General features: G+C 50.5%; 2 protein-coding genes and 1 pseudogene across 16 annotated transcripts in view; all 3 read right to left on the bottom strand.

The window, feature by feature from the left end:
* Positions 1-698: 698 nt before the first annotated feature.
* Positions 699-1,045, bottom strand: LOC110557007 (large ribosomal subunit protein eL42-like; annotated as a pseudogene).
* Positions 1,046-8,321: 7,276 nt separating this feature from the next.
* On the bottom strand, positions 8,322-17,123 carry Nsmf (NMDA receptor synaptonuclear signaling and neuronal migration factor). 2 transcript variants are annotated; one of them, XM_021651116.2, is made up of 16 exons: positions 16,612-17,123; positions 16,254-16,315; positions 15,239-15,739; positions 14,116-14,191; positions 13,340-13,345; positions 12,993-13,061; positions 12,249-12,301; positions 11,606-11,695; positions 11,035-11,159; positions 10,685-10,768; positions 10,519-10,552; positions 10,360-10,430; positions 10,100-10,179; positions 9,848-9,950; positions 9,607-9,682; positions 8,322-9,513 (listed from the first exon to the last, which is right to left on the bottom strand). In XM_021651116.2, the coding sequence occupies exons 1-16, from the start codon at positions 16,680-16,682 to the stop codon at positions 9,416-9,418; spliced, it is 1,599 nt and encodes a 532-aa protein (XP_021506791.1). In that variant the 5' UTR covers positions 16,683-17,123; the 3' UTR covers positions 8,322-9,415. The 2 variants fall into 2 exon arrangements, with proteins under 2 accessions (XP_021506791.1, XP_060245636.1); XM_060389653.1 differs by lacking the exon at positions 11,606-11,695.
* A 143-nt stretch (positions 17,124-17,266) lies between these two features.
* Pnpla7 (patatin like phospholipase domain containing 7) overlaps positions 17,267-20,982 on the bottom strand; it is a 70,703-nt gene continuing 66,987 nt past the window's right edge. For 4 of the 14 annotated variants that reach the window (XM_060389645.1, XM_060389643.1, XM_060389638.1 and 1 more), the window contains 7 exons: positions 20,349-20,483; positions 19,575-19,723; positions 19,138-19,290; positions 18,910-19,020; positions 18,651-18,783; positions 17,860-17,963; positions 17,267-17,674 (listed from right to left, as the gene is read on the bottom strand). In XM_060389645.1, the coding sequence (XP_060245628.1) occupies positions 17,564-17,674; positions 17,860-17,963; positions 18,651-18,783; positions 18,910-19,020; positions 19,138-19,290; positions 19,575-19,723; positions 20,349-20,483 (896 nt within the window). In that variant the 3' untranslated portion in view covers positions 17,267-17,563. The other 10 variants (XM_060389641.1, XM_060389639.1, XM_060389640.1 and 7 more) reach the window with 10 other exon arrangements.

The following is a 20,982-nucleotide window of genomic DNA, read 5'->3' on the forward strand; positions in this document are numbered from 1 at the left end:
GGTAGAGTCCTGGTGAGACTACTTAGAGGATGAAGTGAGGATGAAGGAATTAAGGTGGAATCTGCAGGTGAGTTGGAATACTTGGACCCGTCCCTATTAGTGGCTGCATCCCTCTCCCCTGATTGTATTATAGGGTGGACATAGCTCTCACTGGGGACTGTTCTCTTACCTTGCACTGAAAAACAGAAAGCACAAAAATTGCCCTTCAAATAAAATTAACTGGACTTGCTGTGCGGGCCCAGGGAATCCTTGTGAGGCCACAGTGCAGAGCAGAAGCTGGAAGGGGTAGACTCTCGTTTGACACCCCTGAGCAGACAAGTTGCTGGGACTTCATGAAGAGCCTGTGGAGGCCAGCAGCAAATATTGGGACTTTGCTTTGGGATTGAGTAAGACTCATTGAATGAAGGCCATGGTAACTCTGAAACTGAAGCCAGAAGAACCACATTTTTTTTGAGAGAGAGAGAGATTTCGGGCAAACACCCATGCTTAGAGGAATTCCATATAAAAGGAGGAATACCTGCACAGTAGAAATGCTACTCTTAAAAACTATTTTAATGAGTTTTTTTTATTGCCTCTATCTCCATTCCAACCCTTTCCCCTAACCCCCAACCCTAGGTAGGAGAGAAAGAAGGTTAGAAGAAAAAGGGGACGTAGACCTCTTTTGTGTGTGTGTGAGAGATGAACAAAAGCTCATGATTTTATTTTATTGTCTTCATAACAAAATTGCCACAGAACTGGATCACTTGGCCCTTTCTTTTCTTATCACTGCCCAGTTCAAAATGCTTGCATCTCTTAGTAGCCACCATTCTCTTATATCTGCCATTGGGCTCAACACACTCAAGTCTCAACACAATCTTCTTTATAGTTTTAGCCTTTTTGTGAAAAATAGGCTTAGTCTGCCCACCATAGCCACTCTGTTTCCTGTCATAATGTTGCTTCCGCTGGGCCTAAAAAGAAATCTTGACCTTCTTGTACCGTGTCACTTTGAGGTGCTGGTGCTTGACACATTTCTTGCAGAATGTCGGGTCTTAGGACCATTTACCATGTTTGTGGGAATGATATCAGCACAAAAAGAAGCAACATAGACCTCTTTAGACTTAGTTCTGGCTTGTTAGGGTCATCAGGTTTTTTGAGAAAACAACAATCTCAGTTGTTAGGATATCCTGCATCCAGCAGAACCGGTAGCCTTCTTTCTTCTCTGTCTGTTTCCTTGAAGCATCCTTCCTCTTTCTAGACTCTGGTTTATTTATTTATTTATTTTTTTATTTACTTACTTACTTACTTATTTAATTATTAGTTACATTTTATTAACTCTGTATCTCAGCTGTATCCTGCTTCCTCATTCCCTTCCATTCCATCCCTCTCTCATCTCCTCCCTGCCCTTTTCCAAGTCCAGTGCTTGGGGAGGACTTCCTTCCCTTTCATCTGACCCTGTTTTATCAGGTATCTTCTGGACTGGCTGCAAAGTCCTCCTTTGTGGCCTAGCAGGACTGCTCCTCCCTTGGGGTGTGGGGAGGTCAAAAAGCCTGCCACTGAGTTCCTGTCAGAAATAGTCTCTGTTACCCTTACCATGGGAAACCAATTGGTTACTGAGATACCACAGGCTACATCTGAGCAGGGGTTCTAGGTTATATCCATACATGGTCCTTGGTTGGAGAAACAGTCTCAGAAAAGACCCCTGTGCCCAGATATATTTGGTCCTTGTGGAACTCCTATCCTTTCCACTTCATACTAACTCCCCCTTCTTTCATATGGTTCCCTGCACTCTGCCAAAGGTTTGGTTATGAGTCTTAGTATCTGCTTTGATACTCTGCTAGGTAGAGTCTTTCAGAGGCCCTCTGTGGTAGGCTCCTGGCCTGTTACTTGTTTTCTCCTACATCCAATGCACATCTCATTTGTTTTTCTAAGTGAGGGTTAGACTCTGGTATCTATACCCTCTCAGAGTCCTCAGAATTAAACTAACTGTAGCTGGAAAAGACCACACCCCTCTCTTAGCCCACAAGGCTGTTATCAGCTGTGGATAAAACAAGAACATCTCCATGTCCCACACTTGGGATTAAAACAAAAACCTGTTTACATACCATAACTGAGTTTCAAAAGAAACCAAAGCTTTCACTACAGTGCAAGGTTATGCAGCCTGATCTAAGGAGGTTCTCAGGAATGGAACACCCAGGACTTCTAGAGCTATGGCTGGGTTCTGTTTGTCCTTGGATAGTGTCCTGTTCAATAGGACCTGACCACTGAAAGCTTCTAGGTTTGTGAATGTTTCTGTTCTGATAGAAGAAAGTAAACCAAGTGAGCCCCATGGAGACCTAGACAGAGGTTAACACTTATTTGGCTTTTTTCCTAATTTGTGGGCAATGGCCACACAGTCAGACTGAAGTATAAAGGGTGCACACGCTTTCTTTTCTCTTGCTAGGTGCAAAAACTCAGGCCTTGGAACCACAAGCAAAGGAGATTTTTTGTTTTGTTTTTTGTTTTTTGGAACAGTTTTTCTGTGTAGCCTTGGTCGTCCTAGACTTACTTTGTAGACCAGGCTGGCCTCAAACTCAAAGAAATCTGCCTGCCTCTGACTCCCAGGAGTGCTGGGATTATAGGCATGCACCACTGCACCTGGCTGGGTTGATTTCTAAGCAGGCAGAAACAAATATGTTCTCAGCCCTTTGTCAGAATACCCCAGGCTGTGTAACCTTGTCTCATCAGGGAAAACTCCTCAACACTGGATACAGCTGTCTTACCTAGTGGGAAACATAGCCCCCTCACCCTGAGATTGTGTAGCCCACCTTATCTAAACAAAGCAGACGGAGGAGATGCATCTGCCACTTGTATTGTTGCTTGCAGTTTGGCCCAACAGTGGCCATATCTACTGTCCCTTAAAAAGGTAGGATTTGTATTAATAAAAGAGACTAGTATGTAGCAGTAAAGAGATGAAAGCAGATAATGCATACGGAAAAGCAAAGGCTGTGTTTGTTAATATTCCCAGAGGCACAGAGCAGGAGAAGGCATTGTCTTCACTCAGTTGTACCAGATGATTGGACATGTGTGGCTGTTTGCCAACACTACTCCAGCTTCTGGAAAACTTAAAAAGATCAAACGAAACATTGGTGGCCTTGCCTTGGGAGACATATTCACTATAATGAAGATTGTGACTAATTATCAGATGAATAGTATTCTACGAATATCCCAGCATCCCTTTGATGTGATGATTTTGTACTCAAAAGCCAGAGGTGACCTGGGCTCTTATATGCAGTTTTGTTTTTCACCTATTGTCCCTATTCTTTCCCCAAGACAAGCCATAGAAATTAGAATCACTGCCTAAAAACATGGAAGTACAAGGTGCAGATAGCTTTGGATAAGTTGAGCACATGAAGGGCCCTCCCTTGAGCTCTGTCCTACACATCTTTTCATTTGTATCCTTGTCAACATTCTTTGTAATAAACCAGAAAATGTTTCATTCAGTTCTGTGAGCCACTCTAGCAAATTAACAAAACCAAGGAGAGGAACTGGGGTGCTAAAGGTGCTTGCCAACAAGCTCTGATGACCTGAGCTCAATCCCTGGATTCCATGATCAAAGAAAACAGACTCCTGCAAGTTGTCCTGTCATGTGCACACTGTGGCCTCTAGACACGGACATACACAGGTCTGAGAACCTGGGGGTCTAGCCAGTTCCTCAGAAGTCTGGAGAAATATAACTTAGGGCAAGGAATTGGAGGAGGGCAGCCTTAAGGACTTTTGTGCCCTCTACTCTAAGCAATGTGACTGCTGTGCATACACTTGACAGGCAAAGAGGGTTGACCATGAGAGAATACAGGGACAGACGGCACCTGCAAACAGAGGAGAAGACCCAGAAGAACCAGGACCCTAACTCCTGGTTTAGCCTCTAGGACCATGAAAAATCAGTCTGTTTTCCTTTTCTTTTAAAAGACTTATCATTTTATGTGCATGAAGGTTTTTTCATGCATGTGTGTCTGTGTACTGTGTGAGTACCTGGCACCTTTGGAGGTCAGAAGAGGGCATCAGATCCCCTGAGACTGAAGTTGCAGATGGCTGTTAGCTGCTATATCGGTGTTCTTAACCACTGAGTCATCTCTCCACCCCTGTCCTCTACTATTTTTTTTTTGCTGGAACTTTTGAGCATTTTGAGCACAGCTTTATAACCTTTCCACACCTGTGTTCTTGTCCTTGGTGCCTGTCTTTTATAGTTTGTTAGTAGCAAAACAATTCTGGTTTGTAGTATCTTGAATCTTATTTTTGAGATTCTGATATTGAGTTTCAGCAATCAGTTGGCTGTGAGCTCAAGACTAGTCCTCTTTCCCAGCCTTCAGGGCACTGTCTCATCTGGTTCCATAGTAGGGACCTATAAGTGGGTCAGATGGATAACCAGGATCAGTTCTGATTTCATGTAAATTGTGCTCAAGTACATCTGGAAGTGGAGCATGGTAGCTTCTGAAACTTTGCAGTTTCTTTTCTGCTTCCCAGACCCCATGTAAAGGGGTAGTTGGTACCAAATACCAGACATAGGAAATTCAGCAAATGGAAGAGTTGGCCTATCTTCCTGTAGGTGCTGGGCCCAAGCAGTGTACCCAGTAGAGGGTGGGACTGCTGCAAGGCCTCCATCTACATATTTATTCTCAGAATGAGTAGTAAGGGAACCAACCATATCTTGGCACACCCTTAATGCCCCAACCCCAATGGGATGGCTCCTATGCCAAAGGCTCGTAAGTACCTAAGGTAGGTACTCTGCTGGGGTGCACATAAGGTACAAGGACTGCCCAGGGGATCAATTTGTAGTTGAGTGGATAACCTGAACATATATGTCACGATGTCCATACTTGAGAGCATGAGGGCTGCACAGAGAACAGCATCAAACAAGGCACAGGAGAAGGCTGAATGACCTCTGTGCTGTTGTTCCAAAGCCTTTTGGACAATGAGGGAGGTGTATTCAGCAAGGCAGTGGACAGGAGACCACTGAGAGCCTGCAGCATTATCTAATCTCTTCAAACGGGTGGTATTCTGGGCTCTGGATGCCTTGGCCATGCTTCCTCTGGAATCATAAGAATTTTGAATAGCCAGTGATGGTGGCACACCTTTTTATCCCAGCACTGGGGAGGCAGAGGCAAATGAGTCTTTGTGAATTTGAGGCCAGGCTGGTCTACAGAGAGTTCCAAGGCTACACAGAGAAACCCTGTCTTGAAAAATCAAAACAAAAACAAAAAATCAACTTTGAGGGCTGGAGAGATGGCTCAATGGTTAAGAGCACTGTCTGCTCTTTCAAAGGACTGGGGTTCAATTCCCAGCACCCACATGGCAGCTCACAACTGTCTGTAACTACAGTTCTAAGGGATGTGATATCCTCACACCAACCAATGCACATAAAATAAAATTAAATAAATTATATTAAAAAACTTTGAATAATCACTCTACCTTTCATTCAAGACACTACCTGTATAACCTGGCAATACCCTGCTTACTGGGCACAGCATGGACACTGGGACAGTGGCCTCTTCACACAAGGTGCCACAGGATTTTCTAGTTGGAGAGTGTAGAGCATATCAACTCAATTTGCACAGCTGTTGGCAGTTAACTCTCCAAGAATATCCTTTGTCCAAGATAACAAGGAACCATCACTACTGCTAGTGGTGACTCTTCTTGTGACTCTTCTGGTCATTTAGCTCTCCTTGCATTGTCTCTTCATGTCTTGGCTCATTTTCCTCTACTGGCTTGTGTGTTATCACTCTACAAAAGCTTTTTAGGGGGCCTAGAGAGATGGCTCATCTCTTGTAGAAGACCCTTAGTTCTTAGCATCTATCTTAGTTATGGTTTCTATGCAACAAAAGACCATGACCAAAAAGCAAGTTGGGGAGGAAAAGATTTATTTGACTTACACTTCCATATTGCTGTTCATCACTGAAAGAAGTCAAGACAGGAACCTGGCTGGAGGCAGGAGCTGATTCAGAGGCCACGGAGGTGTGCTGCTTCCTGGCTTGCTCCTCATGGCTTGCTCAGTCTGCTTATTATAGAACCCAGGACTCACCATGGGCAGGGTCCTCCCCCATCAATCGCTAATTAAGAAAGTGCCTTATTGCTGGATCTTACGGAGGCATTTTCTCAATTGAGTTTCCTTCCTTTTAGATGACTCTAGCTTGTGTCAAGCTGACATAAAACTAGGCAGGACAGCACCTATGTTAAGCAGTTTACAATTGTGTGCTACTTCTCTTCTGGATGGCTTCTGACTTCTCTAAGTACTTGCACTTACATGCATGTACCTACACATACACACATAACCATAAAACTTGCACTTACATGCATGTACCCACACATACACACATAACCTTTAATCAAAAAGTCTTTTTAAAAACATATTAAGGCTACTAAGCTGTACTTAACAGCTACTAGAGAGGCTGGCCAGTCAGACTGCAAATTCAAAGTCAGCCTGAGCTATAGAATGAATGAGTTCAAGGCCAGCATGGACAAGTTAGTGAGATCCTGTCTCAAAATAAACTTTAAAAAGGGGTGGAAACTAGAGATGTATTTTAGCGGTAAAAATGCTATATACTAGCATGCCCGAAGCCCTATGTTCAACCCAAACTCAAACTGACAGCCACATCCTAACTAAATCACTCTTGTTAGGTGTAGCGTTTAATGCCTTTAATATTAGCGCTTGGGAGGCAGAAGGAGGAGGGTTCCCGAGTGTGAGGCCAGCTTGATCTATACAGACAGTTCCAAGCTATCCAGGGCTACATAGTGAGATCCTACCTGGGAAGAAGGAGAAGGAGGAGAAAAAGAAAGAGGAGGAGAAAGAAGGAGGAGAAGAAGGAGGAGAAAGAAGAGGAGGAGAAAGAGAGGGAAAAAGGGGAGAAGAAAAAGTAGAAAGAGGAGGAAAAGAAGGAAAAGGAAGAGGAGAAAAAGGAGAAGAGGAGAAGGACAAGGAAAAGGAAGAGAAGAGAAAGGAGGAGGAGGAGAAGGAAGAGAAGGAGGAGGAAAAGGAAGAGAAGTAGAAAAAGAAGACAACGATGAAGAAGACAAAGAAGAAATTAATATTTTGTATATTTTTTTCCAAATATTTCTGCCCAAGTGTTTTTTTGTGGCTGTCTACTAATTTTGATTGAGGAAGGTGGGTGGGTAGATGCTTCAGGAAGGCTCAAGGACATCTTGGGCACTTGCCCCCATGTTCTTGTCTGCCCATATCCAGTCTGGCCACCTCTTTGCCATCATACACTTTTCCCATGTTTGGCCCTGGGTGCTTTCTGGGTTTTGTTGTCTTCCTGTCATGTTTTGTCTTGGTGGCTGTGGGTATGAGGAAGAAAACCTTGCAGACCGTACAAGCCCCACTTACTCACTGTCTACTAGCCAATTTTCAGGGCTATAGGCAGATACCTCTGCTACCCCAGCTAGAGCCCAGGCTGAGCCTGCAGGATTACTCAGAGCAAATGTTTGCCCTTTCTAGGCCAAAGTCAGGATTAAATATGCCTTCTAAACAGCATTGTTGGGATATGGGAACCACAAACACTATCCCACTGGCTTGTATAACAACATCATGTAGACTCATTGTAGGAGTGACTAGAAATACAACACAACACAAACACACACACACACACACACACACAGATTACATGTGATATTACTTTCAGAGAGCATGGGTAGCCAAGTAAAAGTAGAATAACCTTAGTCAACCTTCTAAAACTCTGTTCATGGTGGCACCCAAACCATGAGTCTTCCCTAGAGTGTTCTAGTAGCAAGCTACCCAGAAGGGCAGTCTCCAGTTCCTAGCCTAGGGCCCGCTAGGCTCTCATGCTGCGTACTATACCCCAACCCCCAGTCCTTGAACTGCCCAGCTGCTATGGTCCCTGTAATGCAACAGGTAATGATCAAGTAGCTAAGTCTTGCTGAACCTTGGACACTCAGGGGTATGTGCTCACAACTGAGGCTGTAATCACTCTCTGGCTTCTTGCTCTAGCCACATGAACAGGGTGACTTGAAAGCGACGGGGAAGAGCCCTTTCTCCCATACTCATGGGTTGGGGTAGGGATAAGGACTGTTTCTGGTCACCTCAGACCCTCCCTAGCTCTTTTCCAGAACTACAGTCCCCTGCCTGATTCTCATCACTACAGGGAGAGGATAGTGTCTCACCTTCTCCTATGCTAGTTGGTGGACATTCTGGGAGATCCCGACCATATTTTACTATGTGTGTATCCTTAAGTTGGATGTTCTGATGGCCCCCCTCTATCCAGGCCCAGGTGTGAAGGAAGCCATGCAGCAGTGGCCTCAGGCTGTCATGTATATGGAGAGTGAGTACCAAATGAGAAGACCCACACAGCAACTGCAGCAAAGGGTCAAGTTTAATGGTCAGTCTAAGGGATATCGTACATTGTTCAGAGCCCAATCCTAACTCCCCTAGGTCAGGGACACAGCCAGGTGTCCTCAGACTCCAGGCTCTATGAAAGGGGGTCCTGCCCCCAAGCTCCAACTATGTACAAGAGAACCCACCCTGCCAGACCCTGGGTAAGACTGAAGAGAGTCATGGAGAGTTTACCAGATACTTGACTCTCCAGCCTGGGGTGACAGATCCAGGACCCCACTACAATGATGGTGAGGTTCTTGCCTTCCAGGGCCCAGGCCCAGCTGGCCCCACCGCACCCCTAAGCCTCTGTGCTGGGATGTGGCTGATCAAGGCTGGGAAAGCTGAGCTTGACAGCAGCAAGGGAAATGAGTAGGCGTGAGGAGGTGGGCAACAGGTGGCAACTGACTGTCTCCCCTGAGAAGAGGGAAGGTGAGGCTCTTCCCTCCCACTGCCCTGGCTACCCCTTGCCAGGATGAGGTCAAAGTAAGCAAGGGGTGGCAAGAGGGTTGAAAGCAGACAGATCTGGCCAGTATAGACCAGGCCAGGCTAATCAGCCTGACAGAGCCAGCCCCACATAGATGGGCCATCCTGGTGCTGGTGATCAATACAGCAGGGCTGAGAGGCTGGGGGACAGGAGGACCTGAACACACACTGGGCCAGTTGTCTACACTGTAACTAGTAGCAGAGTGCTTTACTAGTTAAGTAGTAATGCTGCTTCCCTTCAAATTCTTTCAGGGGTGTAAAAAAATTGCACTTATTTCTATGAACCCCATGGAGGGAATTCCCAATGCTGCGGCCTCCAGGCGAGGCATTACAGGTCAATGCCCTGCCTATGAAGAGGCCACTGGCCATGGGATGAGATTCTTTCTCCAGGCCCCCAGGACTGTGGCCCCTGTGGCCCACTGGTGCAGTGAGGACCAGACCCTACGAGAACCTGAGCAATGTCTGAGGGTCCCTGAAGTGGCTGTGGGCAAGACCAGGGCCACACGGTCCTGGGTGCAAGCAGCGGCTCAGCCCTAGGTCCCCAGACCACAGGAAAATGGCCTGATGGTGCCTGGGCATGGCCCATGAGTCTCACAGGACGTCATCAAAGTCCAGCAGCTTTGAGTGCTGGCGGCTCTTCCACAGGCGGTACAGCCGGAAGTCAAAGTAGGTCTCAATCATCTGCTTCCCTGGGTAGGAAAGAAGAAGGCCAGGAGGCTCAGGCCTGACCAGGAGGCTCAAAGCTTCTGCAGCCCTCTGGTCAGGTGGCTAAGATAACTCACCTTGGGCAGACAGCTCCAGGGGCGACTGAAAGGTGACCTTGTAAGGAGTCATAAGGGTCCGGAGGTTCTGGAACAACTTCAAGAAGGGCAAGGCTATAAGTGTGGGGTTAAGAGCAGGACCCACCCTCCTTGCTTAGGAGCCTAGCATGAGAGAGATTGCTACAGGAGGGCTAAAGGAGAAGGAAGTGCCAGGACAAGCACAAGGCCTCGCCCACCTTTCTCATAAGTGTGGAGTCCCTACCTTCTCCCCATTGGGGTTCCCCAGAATGTAGCAGCCCATGATATGGATGACATTCGGCTCTGGGTTTACTTTGCTCATCAGACGGCTCAACCTCTTCCAGAAGCTGGTGGGAATTACAGATGGCCTCAGCTCAGGGCTGATGGCCCTATGACTGAGCTACACAGGAAGCAACATGGTGGAAGGAGGGAACTGGAAGGAATATAGCAGGTACAAGAGTTCCCTCCCACACCCCAGGATGCCCTCCCTTCTCACTGGATCATGTCCTCTTCCTTCTCCACTTTGGCAAAGGTGGCCACCTTGTTCTTAAGCAAATAAAGGTGTCCAGGGCCGCCCTGTAAGAGGTCATGGTCAGGCATCAGGGGTGTTAGAGGGAGGCTAGGACGGTATCCAGTCCACAAATGCACCCACCCACTGACATTCCCACATGTGAACACATATAGTAAAATCGTGGGGCCCATGCCCCTACCACACTGACCTCTCCTCCTAGGCAAGGAAGGAAAGGTTGCTTCTACCTGGCAGAAAATCAGCATCTTCCAGATCTTGGACCCCTTGTGATAGATGTTCAGCTTCTTCTCTATCTCCTCTGTGGACAGAGGGCTCTGAGCACTGGCCCTCCCCATACAAGGCCACCCATCCTGCCAGCCACCAGGTGAAGTGAGGAAGATACATACCCAGGATGTCCTCAAATGTTGCATGCTCATGGTCCTGAGAACAGACAGGCCACACATCAGAGCCCTTGCTAGCCCCCCCCCCCAAGGCACTCAAGCAACAGTAGCTAGACCTGGAGTGGGAGTTGTATGTGAGGTTTGTCTGGATTCAGTTGGAAAGAACACTCACATAGAGGATGGGAATGATAGAGGGGTCATCTCTGCGGATGATGGTAGGGATGTACTCGGCTTTTGGCACCTTGGAGGAGATCAGCTGTGGGGGGACAGAGAAAGCTCTATGAGGTATACCTCATAGCCAAGAGGGAGCCTTGTGATAGCTCCCTATTCTTCTATAACCCTAACCTCTGAAACCCCCAGGAAGTAGAGAGCTGAGAGCCTAAAGACCTTCACAACTGAGGTGGAGCTTTGGAGACCCCCTCCCCAAGCCAAGGATGGAGTATGAGCATGGTGGGGGGGACCAGAGGACCAGGCTGTGCTCTATCTAAGTGCCATGGGGGTACACCCAGGGGCAGGCCTCACCATGACCTTGGGTGGCAAGAAGCCCTCAGTGTTGCAGGCCATGGCCTCCAGGCCTTTCTCTGTGTCCCAGTCCAGGTCCTCACAAGCCTCATCCAGGGTGCAGTGTGAGCTCTGCAGGTCACTGCCTATAGGTAGGAGGGGTCACCAGGAGAATGGCATACCACCCATAGAGCCCAACCATGTTCTGGAGGGTCTGTGGGTAGGTGAAAAGGTTATAGTCACAGGCAAACTACAGAGCTGGGCCACTGACACCAGTGGGAAGCAGCCCCACATAGGAAGAGGAGAGACATGTGAAGCTGGGACCCAGCACAAGTGTCACCTGTGGCCAAGTATGCCCTGAGAGACAGTGGGTACCACCTTAGAGATGCCCCCATCAGCACTGCTTAGCCATTAGTTAAGCCCACCTAAGAGATAGGAGATACCATTGCACTCCCATCTCATAGACAGGTAAACTGAGGCTCAGAGAGCAAAAGCGCAAAAGCCCAGCGGTACTGGCATGGGACCCCTGTTAGGGATGTGGGCCTAAGGGAACTTGTCAGGGAAGTGGGCCAGCCTGCACCTGGACACCTACTGTCTCGGGAGTCGTGGGAAGTGTCGGCTTTCATAGGGGTGGGGTCGCTCCAGGACCGGCTGAAGCTCCGTTCGCGCCGCTCAGCGAACGCTGCAGTGAGAGCAAAACCCCCATTAGCCAGAGGGGGCAAGAACAGAACAGACTCAGGCCCAAGGCTGGGGGCTGGGGTGTGTAGAGAGGCAGAAGCTGACAAGGGCAGGCCTGAGGGCACATACAGTGGATTAAGACCAATGCTGAGGTTCATGTAGAGGTACAGAATAATAGGAGCAGAGTCTGAACTTGAAGGACATTAGGGCAGAGGCAAAACGCACAGTGTGGAGTACTGAGTGGGCTCGGGGGCGAGGGGAGAACCTAAGCCAGGCAGAACAATGGGTTAAGGGACTGGTCAAGTAGGGCCTAGGTGAGATAGAACACCTTTAGGGAATTGAGACAGAACACTGAGACAGGGGTAGACAGGAGCAGAACACCAAAGAGGGGGCAAGACCTGAGGGGAAGGCAGAACATGGTGAAAGGGAGGTTGCCTGTAGATGTGGGGTTGGAACCAGTTGAAGGAGGAGGACTGCCAACATGCAAAGCCCCAGCTTGCCAAGAAGCCCCAGACTGCCAAGCACAGCACTGACCACCTCCCCTGGGCCCATCTTACTCTGGGCCTTCACCCGCCGACTGCCAACCATGCGCAGGTGTTTGCGGAAGTTCCTGAAGGAGAAAGCATAGGGTGATGAGGGTTCATAGTGGGGTGGATGTTGGCTCCTGCCCACCTAGTTCCTGAACATGCTGAGGCTGGACACAGAACAGTCTCCTAAAGGCTCATATACAAGGCCTGTCTTCTCCTGAGATCCCTCCAGAACTCCTGAACACAGGCATATTGTGTCTCTCCTCCCAGTTTTGTTTCTTGCTGAGGCTTCTCACAGGCATTTCCTCTGTTGCAAAAACATCCTAATATCCTCTACCTGAACCTGCACCCACAAGTTGGTCTGGGGCTTTCAAACTGTCCCTTCCCCACTAGGGAGACAGGTTCTTTCTTCCCCCAAATTCTGTGCCCTGCCAAGATCCCATGTCTAGTTTCCCAGAAACACCTCTGAGGTTGGTGGGAATTGGAGAAGGTGGGCTGTACCACTGGATGAGTAACTCTGGGCTTCAGGGCTAGACAGACACAGATGGGTTAGCTAGCTGCAGTGTGACTATCAATATAGCATCAAAGTATAGGTCCAGGGGATGATATGTAGCCTGGCCACATGGCCTCCTGCCTGCCACGTCCCCAGAGCAGGGCCAGGCCAGTGGTCGCCACCACCCTTCCCCCATCAGGTCTTCCAGGGCCAGGAGGGCCCTGGCCAGGCCAGTGCAGACCAGAGACAGACCCTGGTGGCGAGTGGCTGGCAGGCCCTACCTCTGGATTACAGACGCGGAATCATTCTCCCGTTTCCGACGCTTCCTCTCCGCGTAGCCCCTGAATACCCTGAGAAACCGCCGCAAGTCAGCACTGCCCTTGGCTGAAGGCAGGAGGGACACAGACGTGGAGACAGAGGTGCAAGCACAGGGGGCCAGTAGGGCATCCCAGGCCCAGTTCCCAGCAGGCTCTGCTGAGGCTTAGTTGTCCACAGGAAGCTGGACTAATAGGAGCTCAGCACTACTGGCTGCCCAGGCCCAGGGTCCCTGACCTGCAGAATTCTATCCAAGGGTGGGAGGATCCCCCAGGACAATGGCTGTGCCCCTAAGTGCACACTGCATACTTACGAGATGCTGAAGTCACCATGCGAAGAGGCAGCAAGAGAAAGGAGACAAAATGAGTGTGGATCTCTGGCTTCCTTTACCCCCCCCACCCCCAGTTCCCTTGAAGGTAGTTTTCTCCCAACAGGATGTCTATTGGACTCAAGGCCAGCTGTCAAAGAGCACCAGAGGATGAGTCACTGGCCATACCACCAGGTGCTGCGTTCTGGCCAGGCAAGTCTGGGGTTTGGTCCTACAGAAGCTTGTCTGTGCCCTGTCCACTTTGCCATAGCAATCAGGGGTGGAGTAGGACTACTTTGGCAAGGAATTTTGCTTCAAAGGCATGTCCTTAGGAGGAAAACATAGATGCGTATCAGGTAAGGAGGAACAGACCTCCAAGAGACATACGAAGCAGAACGAGGATGGCGTTCAAGGTATGCATAAAAACCAGAACCCACCCACTCCAAACCACTTAGTGATGGTGCTATCAGCTGCAACTCTAGGTCAGGTCCCCGGGGCAAAAATGAAGACAATAGGCCACAAGTGGGTAGGCTGCATGCAAGGAATGCACGTGAGGGCATGTGAGTAAGGAAAAGAGCAGGAAGTAAGGGTAGAATATGGTCTGAGGGAGCAGGTACCCTCATGCTGGGACTGAGCCTCAGCTTGGCCCATCAGCAGACCTGGCACTGGAGGACACATGCAACTGTTCAGAAGAAGCCCCTAGCTAAGCCAGTGGCTAGGCAGGAGCTGTCAGTACTTGAAACAGCCCAGCTCTGGACTTTTGCAGTGGACATTGGACTCACGCTTGCATAGTTGTGGTTGCCGTCTGGAAGCTGAAAAGGTTTTCCTTGGGGAACCAGGTACGGATGGGGACATCATCTGGAAGAGAGAAGAGGCTCGGCTGGCAAGGGCAGGAGTCCTGAAGCCTGATCCCTCTCCTCCCTATTGGGACGACACTTTGGGCCCATGGGGCCCAGCAGCAGAATAAAAGCACCATGATGACTCTCAAGAAGAGAAAAGGCTGGCTCAGGGTGAGGTTTCAGAACATGACTGTACCCACTCTGACTTGCAGCTTTAAAAAAAAAAAAAAAGACTCATTAAAAAAATTTTTTGAGGAGGAGGAGGGGAGGGAAGAGAGGCTAGCAGTGTAAGTCCTAGTGGAGCTCACACTTGGTTGTGAGCTGTCTGATGTGGGTGCTCAGGATCAAACTCTAGTCCTCTGTAAGAGCAACAGCACTGAGCATCTTCCCACCCCCTCGCTTGAGGAGGCTTTCTCTGTTTAATTTTACCTTTAGCTGTTCAGAGTATGAGGAACAACCTTAGAGTCTGTCTTTGACCTATCACATTTTTGTTTCCCTTGGACATAAGATAGCCCTTCTCAGCTACCAGCTGGCCAGACATGTCCCTCCTTTTATTCCCACAAGAGAGTAGGTTAGAGGTCCTTAGAGAATACCTTATCCACTTCTCAGGGTCCTTTAGAGCTATCCCCTGAAGCCTAGGCATGAGGATGCTGGAATGTCTTAAGGGGGATGCTCTGTGGGTAGAATAGTTGCTAGATACATCTCAGGAATCCCAACCCCTCATATTGACATCAATAATCTCGGGGCCCAAACAACTTTCCCTCCCTTGTAGTTTCTGAAGACAGCCTGATCTTCCATGAAACCATGTTTTCTATATCTTCAAGATCCTCCCAGGCCCCTCCTTCAGAAAGTATCCTTGAAAAATGTATGCTAGACTTGCTTGCTATCTGAGGGAGGCCACGATTCAAAGGATTTGGGGGATGGAGTGAACACAAACTGAAGGGATTTCATCCTGACTGTCATCACACTATGATACTCAGTTTTACAGTATTTGCTGCTGCTAATGGGGAGTAGGCTACCCCAAAACCTGCCCAGGCCCAGAGATAAGGCCCAGAGATAAGCTCACCAGACACTCGATCAACACTATACATCCTCTCCAGCTTCTTGTGGCGTCCAGAAGCCTCAGGCAGAGGTGGCTGTTCCAGCCCAAAGGCCCTAGGAGAGGGACCAGGGACCAGCTGGGCACATCCTGGGCATTCTTTGGAGCCCTGGCGGCTGCCTGCCCAGCTTTGGCAGGACCTGCTGATGTCCTCACGGCTGCTGCCTGGGCTGGCACGCAGGGGCTGGCTATGGTGGTGAGGGTGCCGTTCCCGCTGCCTCCTCCCCTTTACCACTGCTAGTTCAATGGCTTCAGCTTCAGAGCTGGGCAGCAGGGCTGGCTCTCTAGAGATGGTGTACACATGGGGCTGGGGCCCCTCTGGAGCCGGCTTCCCGCTGACTGCCTCATCTGAGATGCTGCCCTCATAGCGGCCATTGGAGACGAGGGAGAGGCGGCGTTTGTTCTGGGGGGCAGGCTGCATCTCTGGGGACCCGTCGTGGCCAGAGTAGGCATCAGCCAGCAGGTGGTCTAAGGAAAAAGTAAACCTTCAGCATGCTGGTCTACCCTCCCAGTCTTCTGGCACATGAAGGACAACAAACACCAGCAAGCACCAAACTTGTTGAGGGGCTCTTGTTGCTTAAAAAAGGTTCTGCCAGGTGTCTTGTTTCTCTTCTCATCTGGGCCTGAAGCCCTTATGAGAGTGTGGACTGGGGTGACAGGCAGACCTGTACCTGTGCATAATCATCAGAGGTAAGAATAGACAGGCTGATATCCCCCACAAGCCTGCAGATACACCCATTTGCCTGGTGCCAACTTCTCCCCTCCCCCCAACCAGCTGGCCCCCAGACAGTGGTGCCAGCCCTGGGGGTGCCAAGAGGCCTGTTGCCATGCCAACAACCCAGGCTGGGAGGGCGCCATGGAGATGGGTGATTGGAGCTCCTCCTAGGGTTCTGGGCCCTAGAGGGCAGGGAATGAGAGGAAGACAAGCCAGCAAGGTACCCAGGCTGGCTCACACTCCACCGGCCTTGGGCTGTGTCCCTACCTGCACCGTTGTGGTTCTCAGGGTGACTCTGGGACAGGTACTCTCCAAACGCTCGGGCTGCTCTGGAGGGTAAGCAGAGGGAACACGGTCAGTAACATGCTGGCTTCGACACTGGGAAGACCCTCCCTATCAGACCTACCCCTACTCCAGTCCCTCCACATCAACGTTAAAAGAGGTGGGCTCTCTCCACCCACCAGGGAGAGCCAGGACATCCTGGCTCACAGACAGCTTTCTGTTCAATCTGCCCAGTCTGTGGGCGTCAGCTTTTAAGGCCTGAGGCTCACTCCAGTCAGAACAGGAAAGCCGAAGGGCGCTGGAACAGCAGCACACACTACAGAAGCAAGCCCACCGCACTCACCTTACTTTGGCCGCTACCGAGGACATGGCCTCGCTCCTCAGCGCCCTCCTCCTGGAGGCGGCGGCACCCATGGTCACGGCGCCCGCGCATCCCCTGGGCTTCAGAGCGCGCCCCGCGCCCGCCGCCTCTGCCGGGGGAGCCGTACGGCGCCTGAAGTTGCGCTAGGTCTCGGCTTCAGGGTCAGGGTCAGACTCAGGTCCGGGCCCGGCATGGCCGCACCCAGCTCCCTGAGCGTCCAGCCTCTGTAGGAGAACGCGGCTGGACCCGGGGGCGGTGCTCCGCCTCCTGACGCTAAGCCTGGGCTAGTACCACCCCCGTGTGACGGATATGGGTGTGTCTATAAAGTGGCTCCTCCCAGAGGCTTTCTTCCTGGGGGCGACCCTCCCAGAACTAATATGAAGCCCTGCAATTTAGCTCAGGGCCCAAGTATCCCCAGAGAAGAGGAACGCCTAAGAAACCCGCGAACTCCCCTTGGTTTGGGGGGAAACCCTAGCTCCCTCCAGACCGGAGCATCCTGACTGCCCAGCCTACAAAGTTGCTGCCTGGAGGTTGCAGGCACCTGCAAAAGGGTCCTGAGAGAACACCTGACTATCCCACTGACCTTCTAGATCTCAAGTCCACCTAGCTGTTTGCCATTGCAACCTTTTCAGCCGAGTGAAATATCCACACAATCGGATTGGCTTTTATTAAGATGCCCATCCCATGCCTCACAGAGGCTTCAGGGCCACTCATCAGTATTGTTGTGGAGGTACAAGGGGTACCAGTGAAGAGAAGAGGCCCATGACTTCTCTAACACAGCCCAGGTCACTGGAAGAAACCAGACAGATACACCACCCCGCTTGATCTTGTCAGGCAACTGATGTAGCCTCCAAGGAGTAGATGTAGCCTCAGTCTATGGGTGAGGCCCAGGGGAGGACTGTGCTGTATTGTGTAAGCCCGGGCAAGGAGAGCATTAGAGTTTTGGCTCTTGGTCATCTTGTTCAGGTTGCCAAGGGCAGGAGTCCTGGGACTGTTCTGAGGAAGTCAAGCAGAGGGGCCCTTGCCACAGTGAAGGCTCGTCCTCCTGGAAGCAAAGCATACATGGTCAAGGTATGTGAAGTGGGGGTTGCCAGACCCCAGGCTGCATCACCTGGAGTGGGAGGGACTATCTATAGCCCAGAGAACCTGAGACCAGGAGCAGGCCCAGGTTGGGGACCTCAGAGTGGTCACAAGCAAGGGACACAGGTAGGGCATGGCCCAGCACCTCACCGAGTCAGAGTCCAACTCAGTCCCAGCACTCTGGAAGTCGGCATATGTTTCCTTGGGGATGTCTGGCAGCTCCTCCTCATACTCTGTCTGATAGTCAGATTCATCTGGGGCAGAAGAAAGAGCTATAATGTCCCTTTCCCAAAGGGCAGTGGTTGTGCCCAGCACAGGTAAAACCGAGGCAGAACATGGCCAGAGAGCCTCCACCCTTAACACCATGTAACACAGTTTCCAGGGCCACCAGAGGAAGCTGCAGCAGACCCAGCAATACATCACATTTGGCTTTGTCCACTTCACTCCACAATGTGTTCTGTATGTTTTTCACAAAAACATGGAGTAAGTTGGCTCTCCTTACCTGCTCCCTAACCATGCACAGGGAGTCTAGGCCAGGGTTGTATAAGGTGATACCAGCAAACTCAGCTCAGTATCTGGGGCTCTCACCTTGGGAAGGCCCCAGCACACTTTCAAGTTCCTCTTTAAAATGAAACAGGCAGCAAGCAATGCTGCAAAACATGCTGTTTTGTTGCAAGATGTGGGTGGGGATGGTAGATGATGGCCCCACTGCAGGGCTGCAGGTCAGAGCAGTGGTTGTTGGACCTGACCCTCAAGCTCGGCCAGTGGGTTCCCTGAAGGTCTGTGATGTAGTTAGAATACTGTATGGAGTGATGAGGGAGATGCCCATCTTGACACAATGGAGAAGCAGTAGTTGAGCCTCTTGGTCAGCAGAACTCGGTTGGTACTTCTTCAAAGGCAAGAGCTGGGGTCTAGAATAGTGGGGTCTGGCTACCTCTTACCTGATCCACCTTTGTTCTGCAGGCCCACTTTCTGGAGAGCTAACTCACCATCCACTACAGCCACCTTGGCAGGCTCAATTCTTGACACGATCTCAGCAAGGTCCGTGAAGGAGGCATTGGGGCAGGTGAACAACTGCAGTTAGAGGAAGCAGCAGAGCATCTCACCCACCTCAGGCTGCACACAGGCAGACCGGGCGCAGAGAATGCTGCCAGTGCAGTGGACCCCTATCCTGGCAGACCCTCCCATCCGCCATCTCACCCCACAGTCCTTCCTCTTGCTTGTCCCCTGCTGGTCCTGCAGCATCTTCTCCAGTGCACCACTCCTAACCCAGACGTCAAACACTGTCCGCCCATGCTGGTATCCAACTTCCTGTGGACATAGGAGGCCCCATCAGGAACTTGAGGGAGCCCCTTGTCATGCTCGTAGAAAAGAGGCTGAACTGATCCATCAGTCCCTCTTCCTCTGTAGCCAGTTGACGACACTCACACAGATCTCATCAAACTTGCCGAAGTCCAGGGTGCGGTAGCTATCAATGGGAGGCCTCAGATACTCGCAGTAGTCACTGCTCTTCACCATCTCTAGTTGCCGCACGCAGCACACATAGGCCAGTCGTGTCTGAATCTCTGCCATGTTCAGCACCTGCCAAGAATGCTTGAGCCTCCTACCCTGACCCTCCTTCCTCATCTCTCCTGGTCCAGGAAGATGACGAGCCCTGAAGATGTGACCTATTGAGCTATGCAACCGTGCTTCTGCCCCTCTTGTCCCTGGGTTAGTCCTAGGGTCTGGAAAACAGTATAAGAAAGTGACCCAGATCTGCTGAACTCTGAACATGGGAGATGCTTCCACATCCCTATGGCCAGGGATGGCTCATAGAGGGTAAGAGCCCCAGAGAGGCTATCCAGTCCATTGGTAACCTATCCTACCTTGACTTTTGTAGCCAAGGGGTTCCAGCGTTTCCAAAGCAGCCACCATCCAGACAAGGCATCACCATAGTTGGTGAGGTCCGTCTCATCCCGGCTGCCAACATCAATGGCAATCACAACCTTTGCCCCCATGGATCTTGCCACATCAGCTATGGAGAAAAAGGTAGCCTAGTTATACCCAGGTCAAGAATGCAGAACCAGGGTATGGGGTAGCACTCCAGAAGGAATGGGAAAAACAGATGGGAGGAAGACCCTGCTTTACAAAGCCCTACGAGGGCTTTGTTTCTCTTGCTGGCTCCACCAGGGAGCCCTCTCTAGTATTCTTCCTGGGCCTATGGAGACAGTAGATCAAATGTCTCAGCCTGTGTGTAGCCGTGTGCCGTGAGCCCTCCTGAGCATGTAGCCAACAGGTAGTAGGTGCGGCCTCACTCATAGCACACTCAACACCTGCAGACTGTTAGTTTCCAACTGTGGGCACAGATGGAAATCAATTGCTCCTCGTTTGTCTCCTTGGCCTTTGTTTGGTTGCTGCTGTGCTAACAGCGAGGGCCATATGCTAGGAGCATGCTGTGCGCATGTGCATGAATGGGCGCATGCGCATGTGTTCTCTCTGAGTTGATGCCAGCCTGACATTTTCTCTTGGCATACTCTAAGGAAAACGTGTATCACCCCAGCCTTCCTGGTGTGGAGGCGGTTGTGGCAGGCAGCCACAGGGCAGAATGACCAAAGAGCTATGTACCAGCAAAGGGGGCACTCTGGCATCCTCTGCAGTACCTGGGAGGTTGTTGATGTAACCCCCATCCATCAGCAGGTGTCCATCCTTAGGGTCGCAGAGTGGGGGCATGTAGCCTGACAAGGACATGCTTGCACGGACATACCTCCACAAAGAGCCTGGAGCACCAAAAAGATCTGGTAGGAAAAGGAGCCAGGAAGGAACCTTTCTCTGCCCTCTGTGGTGCTGGTCCTACACTGGAGAATCAGAGTCTCATCTTTGTCAGTTTAAAAGCCCACAGGTCCTCCCTCCAGGGAGAACACCAACCTTGACAGACCACTCCCAGATTTCTCATCCCCCAAGGGCTTTGCCTCGAGAACTGATGACACTGAAGTATTCTTCTGTGGTCCCCAGATATCCCACTTTGCCCAAGTGAAGACCTCTGTGCCTGAGTACATCCTCCTCCTGCTCCTTTCTCAGAGGCCCCTTTGTCGACCTGGTATCTTCACTCCTGATTGCCCCACTTCACCTAGTGTACCTGTGGCAGAGACATCCTCTACCTACCTTGTACAAATGTGACTCCTGCTTCCTTTGTAAGACCATCAGTGCCTTTAACAATCTCATAGAGCTACCTGTACCCATACCTTCCTAAGATCCTAGAGCTGCTGACCTGACTGAGCTGACCCTATGGTGCTT

Source organism: Meriones unguiculatus, chromosome 8 (genome assembly GCF_030254825.1).
Source record: "Meriones unguiculatus strain TT.TT164.6M chromosome 8, Bangor_MerUng_6.1, whole genome shotgun sequence".
Lineage (NCBI taxonomy): Eukaryota > Metazoa > Chordata > Mammalia > Rodentia > Muridae > Meriones > Meriones unguiculatus.

Excerpts from the sequence above, each read along its gene's own strand:
- Nsmf (XM_021651116.2), bottom strand. The coding sequence starts at position 16,682 with ATGGGTGCCGCCGCCTCCAGGAGGAGGGCGCTGAGGAGCGAGGCCATG. Across the intron at positions 14,192-15,238 it reads TAGTGTTGATCGAGTGTCTG|ATGATGTCCCCATCCGTACC; the intron begins GTGAGCTTATCT and ends TCTCTCTTCCAG. Across the intron at positions 11,160-11,605 it reads TTCCCACGACTCCCGAGACA|GCAGTGACCTGCAGAGCTCA; the intron begins GTAGGTGTCCAG and ends TCCTACCTATAG.